Below are 19,213 nucleotides of genomic sequence, written 5' to 3' on the forward strand. Positions count from 1 at the left end.
GGAGTGCAAAAGAGCAACAATGTCATTCACATATGATACAGAGAATAGAATCTACATAAATTAACACTACCAGTCTAAAGGTGATAAAAAGGGTTGTTTTGGGGTTTTGGGTTTTTTTTAGTAGTTTCAATCAGACTGAATTTATGCTGAGTAAGTGCCAGAAGCCTGCAAGTGCTCAGTGACTAAACCTGCTGCCACCAGCCTGTTTACTTTTGAATACTCCTCCTCTGTCGTCCTATTCTCAACACTCTAAGATCAAAGTCAGCTCCTGAATACTGCCACCAGGACTTACAAGAAAACCTTTTACTTGTTGTAAATTCCCTAGTCTCATGCATCTATTGTCAGCTGACTACATCAACCAACCACCCAAGTAGTAAAATAGCATGATAATCACCAAACAGACCATGATAAGCAAGCATTTGTCTACATCTAAGCAACTTTCTGTCTATTTCAACTAGACTTGGGTAAAAGTAACATGCTGTGCAGGAACAGCTATTAGAATTGGAAGATTTTTGCCATTATGCCACCTTCATATAATGCATCAGCACAAAAACTTAATAAACCAAAAATAATGCAGAATCTAAGTAATGCACACACCTGAACCTACAAAAAGTCCACAAAAAATATTCGATTTTTCAAGACTGTTAGAGCTTCTTGTTCTTATCATGAATAAATTAACCTCAATTGCAACCCAAACAACATTGAAAAAAAATGCAGATGCTCTGGGAAGCATCTATGATTGCTCATCCTTTCTTCCTTAGATGAGGAAGATTATCAGACACCTGTAGGAAACGAGGCAGAAAAATTTCCCAGATTTAACAACTCTCCAGTGCCTAGAAAAAGATACCCAACAGTTGAAAACTGATCATACTCTTCTCAGAGACAGGTATCTACTTTCTGAACACTGTTTTTTGGTTTTACCTTTCCCCTCTCACCCCCTGGATTACGCTACCAGACCTACTACCACCAACTACCAAGTGGAGAGGCCTAATGCTACTGATCATGTTTTGTTTTACACAAGGTCATCTCTGCTCCAGATCTTCATCTTGGCTTCTCAAGACCACCCCTCCCCTTCTGCCAGATCTAACATTTCTGAACTACCCACAGCTGATTCTGAGAAAGCAAAACACAGATACAGATATGAACGCAGTCTTTTCTACTAAAAGCTAGCTTCTCCTTTACAAACTGATATTGCCCTCCTGCCTTTTCCCCCAATCCCGAGATGTAATTATGCATTGATTCTTAGCTCAGGGCTCATAAACTTGAGCTAAAGATAGCAAAGGTGCATTCAACCAACACTTCCATGGATAACAGTTTTCTCTATGACTACATAGGTCACTGCTTCTGGGCAAGGAGCATATTAATATTTCAGGTGGTATTCTGCAAGGCTCCAGGCACTTGGTGGAAATCCCCTAAACTGAATGGGTGCTTTTGCTGACTTGGAGTGACATAAATCAGAGGTGTATTATCTAGGCTGACAGTTGTTTGTGATTTTCAGCAGGTCACTGACAGAGGAACCATTCCCTTTCTAGACTGACCTGTTACAGGTTCCTCTTGCCTGTGACATGAAGTATTTCCCACTATTTCAAACAGAAGTTCCTCCCAAACTCTGAAGAATCCAGACACCCCTTAACAAGACCACCAAAGCAGGATCTCCTGTTGTGGCTGGCCTGTCATGATTTCTTTGCTCCCAGCACAAATCCTGGTTCTACAATTAGTTCTACATGTTTATTCCCCGTTTCAAGTATTTCTTTCCACTCGACTCTTTTTCTACTTTTCCCCCTAATAAAACTTTGCATTCTATGATTCCTTCTCAATTAATTAAAAAATGCTAACCCAACTCTCCATCAGCATTGCAAAGGGAATAAAGGCCCACAAAGCCAGCAGCACAGTTAGAAAGTAAATCAAAGGAGAGAGACACACCTGGCAGGGAACAAACCTCTGCTCAACTGCCAATGGCTTCATCTTTTGCAAAAATCTCCCCAAGTATCCATAAAATCTGTCCTCATTCATTTAATGAGCCACAAGCGCCACTAACCAGAACTCTCTGGCTCTCACCAGTTTCCTGCTCCCGACCTCATGCTGACCCTTCCTCCTAAGAGGAAGAGCAAACAACTAGGATCCAACAGAGCCACCTGCTGCCTCAAGCATTTGGGTGGTTCCTCTTGCCTGCTGAAACTTGCTAGAAGCTACACAAGCCTTCCAATGTTATTTAACAGCTACTCAGGTGGCAAATAAGAGTTCTGATAATCTGTAAATAACAGCAATAGTACTTTTCCTTACTAATGTAAATCTACTTTGACCATTTAGCATCTCTTAGAATGTAGGTACCCACTTACATTCCTGCAGTTACTGCAGCCACTACAAGAAGGTCCTGCAAACAGTAACTGCAGACCCCAGGTTTTGCTACCTGCAGGTAGAGTGGGATGAGTAGAGGAAACCTCTTCCCAAACTGCCCACCAGCTTCTCCAATATCCTGCCTCAAACTCTCAAGCAACTAACTGGTGAATGACAGCTAAACATCGCCAGCTTCCAGATAAGCACAGCAACCCTCCCTTAACTGGCAACAGCATGTACACTCTTTTCTCAGAATATAGCTTTTTTGACCTGATCCTCTCACATTCACCATGTGATTACCAGTCAGTCACTCACTTTTCTTAGTGAAATAAACACTGCCACAAGTGAGAGCCTTGCCACTGCACTTTTGTGCCTTTTTATAAGGTCTCAACAGTTTGTACACTTGGCCACACACAGTAGTACCTTCAGCTCCACTCACTCTATGCAGCCTGTGCAATGCAGAACGCAAATGCTTCAAAGTCAGGGACTCCACAGCTATAGCTGCATTCCCATTTCAAAAATTGCTGAGGGTGTTTGCCAGGTTAATGCAGCTGGTTGTAAACGACATTCAAGGACCAAGCTAGAAAGCCAAGAGGCACTTCTTCCAGAGCATTCTCTGAGAGCAGCAGCTGACCCTGATGCAGCTGTTCAAAAGCACACCTGGGATACAAGAGGAACCACAAGCCACAGTAAAGAGGGGCAGAACACAGAGCAACCTGGAGCACCAGGGGACATGACCCCAGCATACAACAGCATAAATGCTGTACCATACCCTCTGACTAAGCACAGAAGCACTATGTTTCTCTCCTCCCTCCCAAACCAGCTCGAACCTGTGCTGCTGAGTCACGCACCAGCACAGAGATTAAATATTAATGCCTGGTCAGGAATTCGTTTTAACTCCAGTTTCAAAATCACAGCTTCACTAACAGTAATAGAGAAAGCAGTTAAAAATTTAAGCCGTCTCCTAAGAGCAGTGTATTTAAGAAGAGCTCTTTTAATAAAAGTATCATGATAGCAAGACTTTGGACCTGTATTTTTAAACTTGGAACTGGATGCAGAACAACTGTTAAAAAAAACTGACTTGAGAGTCTTCAATACATTGGCACTGTTTGATAAAATTACAAAGTTACAATACACTTTTCCTTCTAGCAAAAAGCAGTCCATATTAAATAGTTTAAACACAGGTTTAATACTAAGGAGTAAAGGATGCAAAGCCCAACAGTAACGTATTGTGATGAACTGCATTGCAATTTTTTGTTTGCCAAATACAATCAGTTTTACCAACATAAGCATTGTTAAAAGCACCAACATCAACAAGTGCCTTAAAAACTACATGTTGAGAGACTAAACACAATTAACTAGCAATGAATAATGAATTCTAATGCTTCAAAAACATAGTCATCAGCTAAGATTAAGACTATCTTTTCTTCTCCAGTCATTGCATGCATTATAATCACAATTTCACACTTCAATGATGCAAAGACTGTCAGAAGCAGCATACACTTCTCCAGTGTGGTTCTTCACTAGTTACCTTTCTAGCATCACTGTCTATCAATCTGAGTGCCTTCTCTCATTTAAAAAGAATTAGACCTGGAAATGAAAATATGTACCCCACTGTATCAGATTATTGGACTAATTATATTCTCCATCACCCTCTGGGCATATGTTCCATTTCCTTGCATATGAGCATTAATGTTCAAAGTGCCTTCTATTTGCTTAAAGCTCACTGCTCTATGTCCATTTAGGTTCTGTACCTGCTGCAGCTCTAGCCATCCAGTCCAGGTGCAAACTTGAGCACTGACACATTACCAAAAGAGTAACAGTTTTAAAGAGACTCAGTGTGAGTCTAGGAAACAGAAACAGAACAAAGGACCATGTCTCTGAAACTCTGAAGAGCTCAAGTTAAAGACTGTTCGAATTGTGGATGAAAAAGATTAAATAACCACTTCTTTTTTCAGCTGTATACTCTTCAAACCCCAGATAGCAACAGCTCTGCAGACTGCCTGGAAGTGATTCACTACCCCACTCCACACCCATGCTAATTAAATCACTGGCTTGAAATTTCAATCTACATAAGGATTTACTGAACAGTCCTTTTCAGTACTATACCCTAACAAGTACAAGTTAAAAAGTTTCATGTCTAAATCTCCATACTACACTAATTAGTTTTAAAAATTCTCTGTACAGTTTGTATATAACAGTTCAGTCATAATCTTACAAGTAATTATAAAGTTCTTAAAAGTTTCTCACTGTACTCATAAAACTACAGTATGAATCTGGATGTGTTTTCCAGCACTGAAGTGAATGTACAGTACTGAAAGTTATCAAACTACTTGGTCACACCAAGCCAGAAAACAGAGGCAGACTGCAGTCTTTCCAAACGTGAAATGCCTGCACATATTCTCTGCTAGAGGGGGGGAAAAAAAAAAAAAAAAAAAAAAAAGAATCCTACAACCTTTGAAAATGAATGCAATAAATGAAAGTCTAACAAGGCAGCCATGTTTCAGAACTCTGGATCTCCTGCTACCCGTTCTCCTGTTCTCCTTGTGTAAATATAAATCACACAAGTTCAAAGAACATACTTATAATGAGAAATACTTTGTAAAGAAACTTACTTAACAATGCACAGGAGAGAAAAACTTTTATGGTCCAAAGTCACTTCAAATTTAAAAACTTTCTGTTGCCTAGGCTTAACCTATGACTGATTAAAAGCTAGGCATATGTCTGAAAAACTGTAGCTATGTTTGAAAATTCAACACGATTACAAGAATAATTCAAACATAAATGACAACAGCAGGAAGTCAACAGCAAGCTTTCCTGAAGAAAAGCCTTGGATGCAGTAAACAATGTTCTTTTCACTATTACAGACTGAAATCATGTGGTTGTACAGCAAGACCCTCTCTAATTTACAGTAAATAGGACAATTTTTTTTTTTTAAATAACAATTGGCTTTCTGCTATGTTGAAACCTTGACAACAACAATAGCAGACAAACAAGAACAAGGGTCCTGGAACTCACCTTAAAGATCTAACACTTAGAGCAGCACAGAGAAACTTTATTTTGCCATCTATACTGGGAGATGCACTCAACTAGTCACAAAAACGTTAAATCTTCAAGATTATCATCCCAGCACTATTTCACACTGTGGAGTTACTGGAGGAAGAAGCATATCAAAAGGAGGATCTCAGGTAAAGTCACCCAATAAACTGGGGAAAAAACAAGCCATAGGATCCAAAACACTTTACTACCTAAAATGTCCTACAGAACAATCACAACAGCTCAAAGTTTACCACTGGCTGAGCTGCAAACCATATACATCAATAAATGTACTTAAAACACCGAGGCACACAGCAGAGGACACGAGATACCTTCCTAAGTGTCAAATAACATTTGAGCATAGAATTTTTAAATCCTGACGAGAATTTAAAAATTGTGTTACCCTAGAAGGTATGACAGACTGTAGTCTGAACAAGATGGTCTTTGGCATGAATAAAATACCACTAGTAAAGATGCACAATAATAAGTGACCTTAATAAAAGCTAAAGGGAATAATTTGAAGGAAAGGAATGAAATTACAAAGGGAAAAATAGCCAAAGTTTAGCACAGAATGGAGCTCTATGTTGTTGAAGAGAGGATACTATCACTGACCGCCAGTTTTTTCATTTGAAAGAAACAAAAGCCATAGAAGGAAACAGCAGTCAAGGAAAGTAATTGCAGGTAGCTCACCTCCTCACCTCAAAACCATCTCAACAGTTCAGCATGATGGGTGCACTGCCATGTAACATGTTCTTCCACTGTGGAAATATCTAGGACATACGAATCCTACTGCAAGAGACACTCTAATACATTTCCTATGGCATGTGTCACAGAACTTTAAAGAATGTCAGATTTCTCTCTCCTGCCTAACCAAAGCTGCAGTAACAATACACACATTTGAGAGCAAGCTACCAGCTACTGACTCCGGGCTGCATAAGCAGTTCTGCTGACAGCAGTTGTAACTGATTATTTGCTCTTCAAGAATAGTACTTTACAATTACTAACCCCCTCACATTTACTATTAAAGCATTCTAAATCATTCTAGCACCAACACCTATCCCATCCGGCATGAAAATTTTAAGTAAGCCAACAAGAGAGGCATCCTGATACACCACATCAGGAATAATGATCCATCAGAAGAAAGAGAAATTCGGCTGCAACTCAGCAGTTTACTTGATGCATCTCATGTTAAAATTTCTAAATTCACTATTTTAGCTCTATGAGTTTTGAATTGTTTATAAGAACAAGACTGTTAATGGAACAATTTTGTATTAAACCATGCAAATATTAAAAAAAAAATAATTCACCTCTTTGCTGCCTAAAGTTTGAATGTTCATGAATACCGTAGTATTACATGAAGCTGCAGATAAACAATAAGCCACAACTAGAAGAGGACCACTGTGAATCCTTCCCAATAGTTTCAATATCTCTGAATAAGGAGCAAACTGGTGGGACATGGTCAAAAGCTTAGAGACATTGTCTTTCTTGGCTTTGTTTCAATCTTCAGCCAAAATCAGTACTACACACATTGTTACAGGCATCATAAAATTCTCCCTTCCACATGCTCTAGCCAACCACATGCAGAGTCATACAGCAAAACCCTTCAGAGTGACACAAATCTATAGGGTTCAGCTTTCCCAGGTGTTTGTTATCCATCATTACTAATACACATGGATACAAAAATATAAAGACAGCAAGTTATTATACCTAGAACTTGAATAACCATCCTTTTATTTCACACTTCTTTCCAAAAATCCCCAATGCTGCAAGCTTTTCATAAACATATGTAATTCCAAGTTCTTATCAGATTAAGTGTAAAAAAATAAATAGTATTTAAGGAACAAAAAAAGCGTTATTTTACTTTTATTGATGACTATTTCTGCTTGCAAACTCACTTCTGCATGGAATATTTGGGGGCCAAGTCTTAATTTCAGGGCAATTAAATTAAAAATCCTTTAAGGAATTTATTCCCTTGTGATACAATTGCGAGTGAGGTATATAGTTCAGTTTTAAGCTAATCATAATACCAGTGTTGCACAGCACAGGAACACATCACTGCCTAATTAAGGCTTTCAAAAACTACCTGCACTGTGAGTTTCAGTTAGACTAAAATTTTAACATATTTTTTTAATAGAATACCTCAAAAGTAAATAAGATCTTTTGCTATTTTCTAATTTGTAACTGGGAATTGAGATCTCAAATATCTCTAGGTCTTCTCCTAAGAAATCCAGACGTTAATTACTAATTCTACATAACTTCCATAAATTCTATACCAATACCTTTCATGAGTCAATCTTGCATTTGAAATACATTCTTTTGAGATCAAGGACTCCTCAACTCCCCATGTCCTTTCCATGTGAAGGTGTACAAGAAGCTGTGAGGGAGCATAGCCAGAGCACCGAACCCAAAGTGGGCAATGAAGTATTCCAGATCATGTAACATCATGCTCAGTATATAGAGGAGGGTCAGCTGGGAAGGAGGGGCTCTCACTTCCAGGATTGTGAGTTCAGGATCTCTTGTCTGGGATCACTAGCCAGGAATGGGCTGGGCATCAGCCAGCAGGTGGTGAGTAGCTGCATTGTGCATTACCCATTTGTATTTTCTATTATTATTAAAAATAATTTATTTCAATTTTTTAATCTGTTTTTATCTCAACCTACAAGTCTCCTTACCTTTACCCCCTTGGTTCTCTTCCCCATGCCCTGAGTGAGGGAGGGTGAGTGAGCAGCTGTGTGGCACTTGGCTGCTGGCTGGGTTTAAACCACAACAGTGAGTCTTGAAGATTTAAAATATTATCAGAAGAAAACTGAAAAAGTACTACTAAAAATATTAATGGATTGGTTCTGTTGTTTGGTTTGGGTTTTTTTCTTCCTTTCTTTCCCATATTCCCTTGGCTCTTATTATAACAATTAATTCCTTCATGGATGCTATTTGTAGATTACTTTTCAATGATGAAAAAGCTAGCAAATACCCTCCTTCAGCTTTTTTCTGCTACCCCACCCTGCAATTTTCAATTAGTAGTAGTAAATAAAAATCACTGCACTGAAATAAGAGTATATTGAGGCCAAAAGGGAATAGACTTTGAGAGACTAGAACAGGATATCTGATCAAATTTCCTATAGTAAGTTTCACACACAAAAAACCCCCATGAACCTAAAGGATGTAATTCACATGTAACGGTATATTTACAAAACTTTTTTTTTTTTTTTTTAAAATAACTTCAGAGATAGCTACAGTCAGATTCTGAAATTCTTATACATTATCCAATATGAGGTGCATAGAAAACATAACCTTCACAAGGTTCTTAAGGCATGAAATTCTCCTTGGTGTCATATTTTATGCTTTTCTTTATTCAGTCACAATCAAAACTGAAGATTCAAGTACTGCTATAATAAAGTCTTGCTTTTCATTTATTTAGATAGTAAAAATGATTATTTGTTAATTTTATATTGAGATGACAATCAGCTACAGTACAGCACTTGCACAAAATCTGAGAATTCACATACTCAGCATATGAATGTTATTCAGTTTCGCTGAACAAAAAATGGAACTAAATTGGACAACACCAAATACTCTAAAAGATGCAAGCTGAATTGCCCATCTACAGTATAAAATGACATTTAGCACCATGTAAACTCTTGCAGGCAGGAAAGAAAGCCCTTAGAAGCAAGCATAGGATGTTTCATTAAAGAATGATACTTTGAGAACTAGAAGGAAGAGACAAGTCAGCAGTGTACAAAATTGCCCTGCCCTCTGGCAAGAAACACAAAAACATCCAACCACAACAAACACAAAATTTGCAAAATAAAACCACACCAAGACACAAACATAACTACAACTTGCAGTAAAACCAAAGACTAAAAAAAAGCCAGGGGGACAGAAGAAAAATGTTGAGTTAGAAGAAAAATCATCATGCAGTTTAACCTTCCACTCATTCTGTTTCAAAGTTAGAAATCTTAAATATTGTAGATTATTTCCATCTTCTCTCCAGAAGGAAGCTAATACTTTGCACTGCTGTTAACGGCTTGTTTTGTAATTTAAAGAGACATAATAAGCTAATAATATTTTCTTGTAATTACTGGAAGCAACTTGTAAAGTAACTGTGATTGTTGGAGGACAGGCAATCTATTTCATTTTATGCACCTGACAGTCATATTTACAGTTCTGCTTTTTTTATTAATTGCACATGACATTCCCAAAACAAATAATTTATTTTTCCCCCCCAATAAGTTCAAGTTTTTAAGTCTGCTTCCTAAGAGGTAGAAATAATTTCTAACAAATCATATTTTTAGACTTTATTACTTGGAAAAGCTATCTTTAGCCATAGTTACAGCTCTTTTTTTGTCTTTTCATAGGTTTGAAAAGTAACAGCACAGAAAAATCACTTTATAAATCAGTTTCATTTCCCTTTTTTTTTTTTTTTTTTTTTAAAAAAGAAGCATTACAATGAACTTACCCTCTTTGCCTTTGAATCTTTCCTGATCATATCTGTTGTAGGCAGCTGGAATAGGTTGCTTATTTCGTAAAGTGGGATCCTAAAACAGGTTAAATAAGATTTGTAAAACATATGAAAAGATGTCTGGTGATTTTTGAGCTTCATAAAGCATTACATAGAACTACTCAAGAGTATAAAATGAGTTCACTTTTGTAGGAGTTTCAATGCATTTGAAAACTTCTGATGTTTCCCTTCAACATTCACTTATCCTCTTACAGAAAGAGACTTTAGAAGTACATACTGAAAGCAATGACAACAGCCTGAGGCAAAAACTAAAGTAGCAGTAACAAACTACATTAGCTAAAATCTGTAAATTTTATGAAATCACTGAGTTTTTGTAATATCTCAAGAACTAGCAGTGGAAAAAAAAAAAAACTGTCAACTGACAACTCATGATTAAGCCTTCAGCCACACACACAAAATGTTCCTTGCCAGCCTGATTAAGCTAAAATTCTGCTAAACCTACAGAATAAAAACAAATTTGGAGGAAAAAAGGCATTCTGGGAAAAAAGTTTTTAAAAGCGCCAATCTAGAGGCACACTAAATACTAACTCAATCTTTTTTGTGGATGGCTTAGTTATGTATTCACAACTATTCTGAATGGGACATTTGAACAGTCCCATGCACAATTTACAAAATTCAACATAAAGTAATTATTTAAATGATGGAATCCATCTTGCTATTTAAATCTAGTTGGTTCTTAAATGCAGTAGCAACAAAACCAAATCTAGTATAATTAAATAGCTTTTACAGCAGACTGCCACCGAGTTCAAGAATATGTTAGGTTTAATAGAACTCAATAGTAAACACCACAATCGAAAACTTATCTTGTCTAATACCTAGATAGACTTGAACAATAAAGCTCTAAGTCTGTCCTCCTGATTTATTACAGGCATAGGAAAGCTGGTTCAAGCTGTTCCCACTCATGAGTCATGTTCCAGATTCTTAAACATTTGCTACCCTATCTGTCAGAAAAGCAGCAAAACATTTTGTTTGAAATGGCAGTAGTCTCATCTAATACATTTTTTGCAAATAGATGCAGGATGTCGCTTGTGTTTGATAGATGCAGAAGCTGGCACTAGCAGTTTAATCGCTATGTAACAAGAACATACTGAACAAATTAAAGTAATATATTCAACTCTCTAAATACCAATAAAAGTAATTTAAGTCAAAGAATATCTGTGAAGTTATGCTTGAAAGTTGCACTTTGCTTGGAACTAAATCAAAACAAATTTCATATTTAATAATGACAAGACACTCTAGTCTCACTTTTGGTGTTGCAGCCTTCACAGGCATCAAGGGGCTGCTCTTACCGTTGGTGCTGTATTTGGTGCAGGCCTTTGCTCAGGTGCTCGGCCTTCTTCTCTGGCTTTTACTGATTGAAGAATTGCAAAAATATTCTTGGCAAAGTTCTGAAAAACATATCAGATACCTGTGAACCTTGCTGACTATCTGCGTTTCATGTAACAGTAACACAGGTCAAGACACCATCTGGTTAACTTGTGCTTCACAGAACAACAGAACTAGTGCACCAATTTTCTTAATATTTTCTCATTACTGTTCTGTGGTGGGATTCAAACATAAAGAGTTTTAAGGCATCATTGCTACCCCCTGTTCTTTAACGCCCAAACTTGCTAAATCTAACTGGCTTCATTGTACCACAAGGTAAACCAAATCCTTCAAAAAGCATTTGTCATCATCTCTCCTCTCAAAAACCATATGCCCTTACAGACCCTTTGGAACTCTTCATGTTGTAGCAAGAAGGAAAAACTTTTACTCAAGTTTACCAAGACAAGTCTCATCTTGGAAGCCTAGGTATGTATCCACTCATGACAGTCTGTCTGTTTATGTTTGGCCTCCTGATGGGATGTCTCAGGCACAACCCTGCACTACAAGCATGTTCAGCTGCTTTTAGTTCCCTACGAACCTTACGAACCTTACGAACCCACGGGAGGCTTTCCCTGACCCTGCACAGAGCAGCTGAGGCAAGGCAGACAGGCAGCCACCTCCTGCACTTGCCAGCAAGGCTCTTGAGCAGAGTAAAACATGCTTCAATTGGTTGTTAACGGTTCACAGGCACAACCCCATCACATTGTGGTGCAGTTCTTTTAATATTTATCTTGAACTACAACTTCACTCCATTTGGCAGCAAGTAATTTAAGCAGTAGAGCCTTACATTTTAAATTGGAGGAAGCAAGTACAGAAATCACATTCACAAATCCTCAATTCAAGAGCGATCCAAGATAATTCTAGTAACTTTATGCAGTGTTTTGTCAGAAAAACAAGTCAGAGGCACAACTGAGTAAATGATATCAAGGTTTTTTAAACACATTCCTCCTGGTAATATTAGAAGGACTGCTTTATTCTAAACAAAAACATACATGCTAATTAAACTTTTAAAAGGCATATGCTTATTACATTACTACTCAATAGGCATTTTAAGCTATAAAGATATGCGTACACAATATCATTATTGTCAATTTTCAGTAATAGTTCATCAGTAAAAGAAACCTTTAATCAACTAAGGATCAATTTTGTACTGGTTCAGAACAGTCTGAAGTATTTACAAAACGCTTAGATTCTTCTAGTATTGTATACTAACACTGATGTGTTGCTAATTAACACCACTGGCATTACAGAACAAATTAATGAATTACAAATGGAAGAATTCTGGGGTGAATTTTGTAGAAATCATTTAGAGAGAGCTGTAAGCTTGTTCACTTGACCTCAGTCAGCATGTTGACAGTCTGCTCCAAACCAGAGGGGCAGGAAGACCACCAGAAACCACTTACAAAGGCAAAGAAATTCCTTCAGCAAACCCAGTTCTTTTCACAAAGACTCAAAGAACTCACACAAAACCGTATGTGAAGTTCTTTTCAGTCAGAAGAATCCTAGGGGAATAAAAACCTTTAAAGAGCTGTGAGCGATGCACATATAAATTATACAAGGATACCCAAAATCAGCTCTGTTCTTCAGAAAATAAGTCTAAACTACACACTTTTACTGAGAATTGAGATTTCTTCCAAACTGTGGACTGGGCAGTATATCAATCACAATTCTTGTCACTGCTGTGCTTTATCATATACTGTCTTTTGGAAATGACAAGCTACTCAGTCTTCAGAAATTCAGGAGGAGAAACTAATTAAATAACAAGAGAAGAGATTTTAAGTGATGATCCATGTATAAAGCAAGTCTTCTTTCAGTCACAAGAAAGCTACAACCAGCTTTCACATACTTATTTTATTCATAAAACCTACAGTTAACATAGTCTTAAAGTGAGTTTAAATTTCAAATTAGGAATTTGTCAAAGGCATTTAGCGTCTCAGATTTTAGCAGTCTGAAACTGCACAGCTAGGACCAAATTTTAAATTCTTTCAGGTAAAAAAACACCACAGAATTTTCTTTCATCTGCTGATAAGAAGTTGCTAATAAGCATGGAATTACAAAGTGTTCCTGTTGATGTCTTTTTTCCCCCAGCATGAAAATGTAGGTCTCCCAAGACCACAAGCACTATCTGTTTGAAAGGGGGAAAACACAGCAGTGTTTTAACAAGCACTCAAAACAGGATCATCATCTTGCTGTTCACTGGCTTGGTTGGGGATGTGGGATTACATTACTGTGACAGAAAAATGATCGAGCAGGAAGTCCACTGCAGGTACCAACTGATTTGCAAAGCCCTGCAGAGTTGCAAGACCGCTAAATTTTCATTGTTCATCCCTTCAGAGATCAGCATATGAAAATCCCCTAGCTTCTGCCCTAGATTTAGTTAAACTTAATACCAAGTGCAACATTTTTATTACCAAAAACTGATGTGGAGGGCAGAGCAGAAAAAGGAAAAAAAAATTTAAAATCTGTTTTTCTGCACTATGTCTTAAAAAAAACCTGAATATGTTTCAAAAACAATGCTTAAGAAAATCCTTAGTATGTAAAAGGACTATTCCATTGATTCTTGTTGTTAGCTGCCTACAGCACTGCTACTCCCATGAAAGCTCTCTTTATTAGGCGTAGACATGGTTGGAGTCAACAATAGCTCATTACATTGGGGGAGGAGAAAGGGGGGGAAAAAAAAAAAAAGCAAAACGTTTCAGCAGCTACCAAATCAGGCTTTTGATATTGCCTTAAATAAAGGTTTTCCTGCCCATCCTCACTCATTCCTCTACACAGAAGACTCACACATAAGATGTAAATTGGAAAGGAAAACAATGGTAGCCAAAAGACAATCAATAAGAGCAGATATGGTCAGACATAGTCAATCATCTTACAGAAAGAGTCACACAGGTTCTGTAGGAAAGCCTGCAACAGTACATAAATTCTCAAAATTTACTGGCACAGATGCTCTATCCTTTGCCAATATAGTGACTAACATACAGCAAAGTCAAGTTACTGTCACTGGTGTTAATTTAACACCAGGCTGTTTGAGGAGAAATACCAGAGCAAGTAAGATTAGCCTGCTCTGCTGGGGAAGACTTAATGAAGCTACATCATTAACAAGACTCCTTTTGTAACAAAAATACTTTCATTTAAAGATACCACAATTTATTCTAAAAAATTGCTATCTTCGTTCTGCAACCTGTCTTTAATTTCTGTAACTAGTCATAACCCTAACACTCATTAACAAAGACTTCTAGTCACAATAGCAGTTTTATCAAGTTAGCAAAAAAAAATTTAAATATTATTTCTAATAATGATCAAGGAGAAATATTGATTTCAACTTCATAGAAACCAATTCTCGATGCAAATAAAATAAGGCAAAGTACACTTTATCTCAATCATATGAACAAAAAAATAAAAATTAAATCTATCATATAAAACTAGAAGCATATAGACAGGATGAGTTATAGGACCTCAAAACTTGATCTAATTTGTAAACGAGTTTTAATCAGATTTTTCCAGTCTGGTATTTCACTGCAGAGAGAGAAGAGCCTTGGAACAGCTGTATAAATTGAAATACACTCTTATTTGAGCTGACAATAAGGACTTCTTGATGGGCATGTTTTCCAGGATGATCAAGAGCTGCAGAGCGCTATAAACACTGTCCAAACTTTTATAACAGGGCTGGAGAAGGAAGTATCAAGCCTCTACCACACTTGTTTACATGTCTGCTTGATATGCTCAGACGTACTGTGAAGTCCTTTGGAGCCACTGACAGACTGAAAGGCACGATGCGGTACCAGAAATGCAATGTTCCCATGACACATTTTCAGCAATTCCTATGTACTGCATGACATGAAAAATGTAAACGCTATTCAGGTGGTCTTGTGAAATTACAGCAGAATTTTTTTTTAAAGTTCATACGGAACATGAGCTGGTGAATTGTGTATTTAGAAGAAAATATTTCACACATTTCAATTTAGAGCACATACTTAAATCTGGAGTCCTTCATTTAAGGCATCACTCTCCTATGCCTAAGAATCTGTATGTAAACTGTTCATCAACACTCAAGTTCATCTTCTCTCCTCCTTGCTCTTCTAATTTAAAGACAGTCCTAAAGTGCTGCATTTTATATTGTGTTCTAGGTTGCCCTCAGAATCAAAGGTTGGACATATGCAAGATTGATATTCAGGGACAGCTGCCAGCAACTGCAAGCATGTAAATATACTGGTAGAATGGCTATGCAAATTATTGGTATTTTCTGCACTGTGCTTATTCAGACCATAAAAATTTCCATCATTTCTGACCCAGCATCTGTCCTCTCCTTACATAAGAACCCTTCAGATAAAGGCCACATCTAGAAACATGATCTTGAATTCTATAGTTGCAATGAAATAAATCCCCTTTTTGAATTTCAGGCACATACACGTCTCCCATTTTCTTTATTTGCTTTCATTTGAGTAACATGTCAGATGCACAAGATGATCAACTGCACTGACAGGCATGTTTGCAGAGAACTCACAGTACCTCTCAAAACTATTCTCCATACCCTTTTGAACTTTACATACCATGCTACAGTAAATCATACAACAAGCATAGGACCACACAGTCAATTTTAAAAAGAACCACCTATATAAATAGGTTGTCTTAGTTGCACTTTCAAAACAACAGTAGTTTTAGAAATTTGAAATAAAGTATTGGAATTTCTATAGCTAACTGAAGCAGAGTACATGACTTAATTTTTTTAAACTGTCGGATTAGGGAACCTATAAAAAAACTATTCATAAAACAGAACTTGTTACTAACTGCTGGGGGAAAAACACAAATATCAGACACTCCCTTTCACAAAAGTTACTCTGGTAATCACATAACATTTCTTTATGTTCCTGTCAAAAAGTTCATTTAAGTATTACTATAGTCTACTTCACTGAACTGGTAACATAATTATTAGCCCTGTGTACTTGTGGATTATTTTCAGCACTCCTTACTTGTTCCACATTATCTTCATTAAATTTTTATAGCAAGAGTATTATATGAAAGACAACTGAAACATTTAATTTGAAATAGCACATAGACTAATTCCGAAGTACAAAAAGAGCAGCAACACCATAATCTCTTGAAGACACCACACAGCATAAAATTTGCTCAAAAATCCCCCTCGTACATAATCTGAGTTTATTTTTCCTATGAACGAGCATACGGAAATACATTTTTTTATATAGATGTAGTGCTTAATAATAGCGAAGTTACTTTACAGCCAGCCTCAGGGTTTTTTTAGGAAACATAATACTTTATTCTACAGATTTTTCTGACAAATTCAAGGTACCTACTCACAAACTAATATTCATTCTGGCCCATCTTTAAGTGCTGTATTCAAAATATCGGCACTAGTGCCTAATAGCAATATTTAACAGTTTTCCCAGTTTTACTAAAGAAACTAATAAAGGATAAAGTGCAGTTTGGTAACTCAAGCTACATCATGCCATTACACTCATGCAACAGCCATTCTAAAACCATACAACTGTTCCATTTGAAAGCACTAATGAAGATAATAGTTGCTATTAACCTGGCACACCTTCACCTTTTCAATTCTATTAAATTCACTACTATTGTGAATATCCGGAATATAGAACAATCCTGCCACCTAGAGCCCATAAATAAACTTGCTTTTACAGTCAAATAATTTCTTTTAAAATATCCAAAATTTTACTCTCAGACCTTTTAGCTGTGAATTGATTAAAATACTGTATTAGTCTTGCTATAAAATTATTTTAATTCATATATTTTCCAGTTACAAGATCATATAAAAGAGTTTACTGAAATCGTGATTATAACTATAGTACTGATTCCTTCACAAGTGATTTCACTAGTAAGAATGCTCCAAAGGTATCAGAACAAAAATACTAGAACTGAAAGTAATTGACACAGCAGTTTCTCACAGAATTTACTTCAAATATGTTAGCTGCTCTTAAGAGGATCAACCCTACAAATAAAATACATAAATTTAAAAATTTAAGTATGCAAATACTAACTGCAGTGGTAATATTTTCCAGGTGATAAAACAAAACTAAAAATATTTACCCCCATAAAGATGAGATTTGGGGAAGAATGAAGAATCTTGCTATTTAATACTTACTTACAGGAATACAGAAAACCACAAATGAATAACATTCTGAAATTAAGAGCAAGACACTGTATTACATAATTTTGCAATTGTGGGTTACATCCGAGGTAAATGGCACATACCAGGAAAGTACTAATCCCTCTAGCTAGGTCAGCTATAAACTCCTATCATCTTACTCAGTTCTGGACTTCTCACTGCCACACACACAAACATACCCAGAAGAGCTAAGGACAGGGCGGTGGGAAAATAAAAATCAAGATTATGGAATTTAATACATACAACTCCCAGTCATAATCTATAAAACTAAGTTAGAGCTGAGTCCATTCCCTTCTGTATTAATGCCCTAACGCCCTTTTTTATGGATACACAATACACTGGGCATCAATTTTTCCAAAGAAAAGTATACATAACTAGTATATTACAACAGGACTGCGATAACTAAACGTATCATTTTTTTTAAATTATGAAGGGTTTTTTTTTAAAAAAAACAACTGTTTATTTAAACAAATCACTTGTTATGGAAAATAAGATACCTTTGCTTTCAAAGCACATCTTAAGAAAAATATGTGTTGGATAGCCTAGTTTGAGTCTCTCGCATAGAAACAGAGAATATCAAAATATCAGAATTAAGGCAGAAAAACATTTTATTTGATTCAGGCTTACTTGCGACTTTATTAGAAAGGAAAGCCAACAATTTTCCATATTAATAAGACATAATTCAGAATATTATCTTAATTTTTTGGTAAATACTAAGCAAGGAAAAGATTAACTACCCAGATAGCGAGAGAATCAAATTGGTCAGTCTGCAGAAGTGAAGCAACAACAAGTAATAAATTACACCTTTGCTTCAACATTTCAACTTAGAACTAGCAAGTAATATGTGCATAAAGCAACAATCTTATACTGACAAGATACAATTTCATGACTGAAAGGTTATGAAACTAGAAGGACCAAGTTTCAAATAACTCTGATCCCATATCAAGTTTTAATGCTCTAAATAGTTTTTTCATTATTAACAGATACCTGCATAAGGAGCCCACATCTGATCATGCTTTCATTTCAGCTAATTCCATTTTTAAAATGTTTACCTCAAATTCAGATTTCTCACATCCAACTTACGTGGTTCTACTTCAGTGCTTTTCCTTGGAACATACCCAGACACACAATAAGGTTAAAATGCCATACAGGTCACTCTAGACTTCTAGTGCCTTGCAATGCCTTCAAAAGACTTACATAAGGCTCAGCGAAGACAGTAAAGAAGGCATTTGCAGATCTGTTGAAAGACACCAAGAAATCCACAAAACCAGGAGATGGACAAGTCCCATGTAGTTGCAGCACACATACATAAATGTGTGTCTGCGTATGGACACATACATGAAGAGCACATAGCCACTGTTTCAGATTCTTATTTACAGTGATTTAGAAAGGTTATGGGGAATAAACTTTAAGACTTCCCATATGTTCGATAGGCTCTATTATGTTATTTCTCCTGTACACAGGATTAGAGTTCGCTTGAGAAAAGTTTATTCTAATATATTTGCAATTGCATCTCTAGCATATCCCTATGTATTGGGCCTGGCTGAGATGGAGTGATTTTTCCCCATAGCAGCCCGCACAGTGCTGTGCTGTGCACTCGCAGCTAGAAAGGTGTTGATAACGCACCAGTGTTTCAGCTACTGCTGAGCAGGGCTGATAAAGCATCAAGGACAATACTCCCCCCTCATCAGTGGGCTGGGGTAAGTGAGATCTTGGGAGGCAACACAGCCAGGACATCTGACCCAAAGCGACCAAAGGGATATTCCATACCATATGACTTCTGCTCAGCAATAAAAGCTAATGGAAAGGGGGGG

At 36.8% G+C, this 19,213-nt stretch overlaps 1 protein-coding gene across 1 annotated transcript in view; it reads right to left on the bottom strand.

The window, feature by feature from the left end:
- The window catches only part of CDC73 (cell division cycle 73), a 114,909-nt gene that overhangs the window by 77,365 nt on the left and 18,331 nt on the right, over positions 1-19,213 (bottom strand). The window contains exons 10-11 of the mRNA XM_026853978.1: positions 11,182-11,280; positions 9,830-9,908 (exon numbers count right to left, since the gene is read on the bottom strand). Coding sequence (XP_026709779.1) covers positions 9,830-9,908; positions 11,182-11,280 — 178 coding nt within the window. The remainder of the gene's footprint in view (positions 1-9,829; positions 9,909-11,181; positions 11,281-19,213) is intronic.

The sequence above is a fragment of the Athene cunicularia genome, assembly GCF_003259725.1.
Source record: "Athene cunicularia isolate RWA chromosome 8 unlocalized genomic scaffold, athCun1 chr8_part1, whole genome shotgun sequence".
Classification (NCBI taxonomy): Eukaryota; Metazoa; Chordata; class Aves; order Strigiformes; family Strigidae; genus Athene; species Athene cunicularia.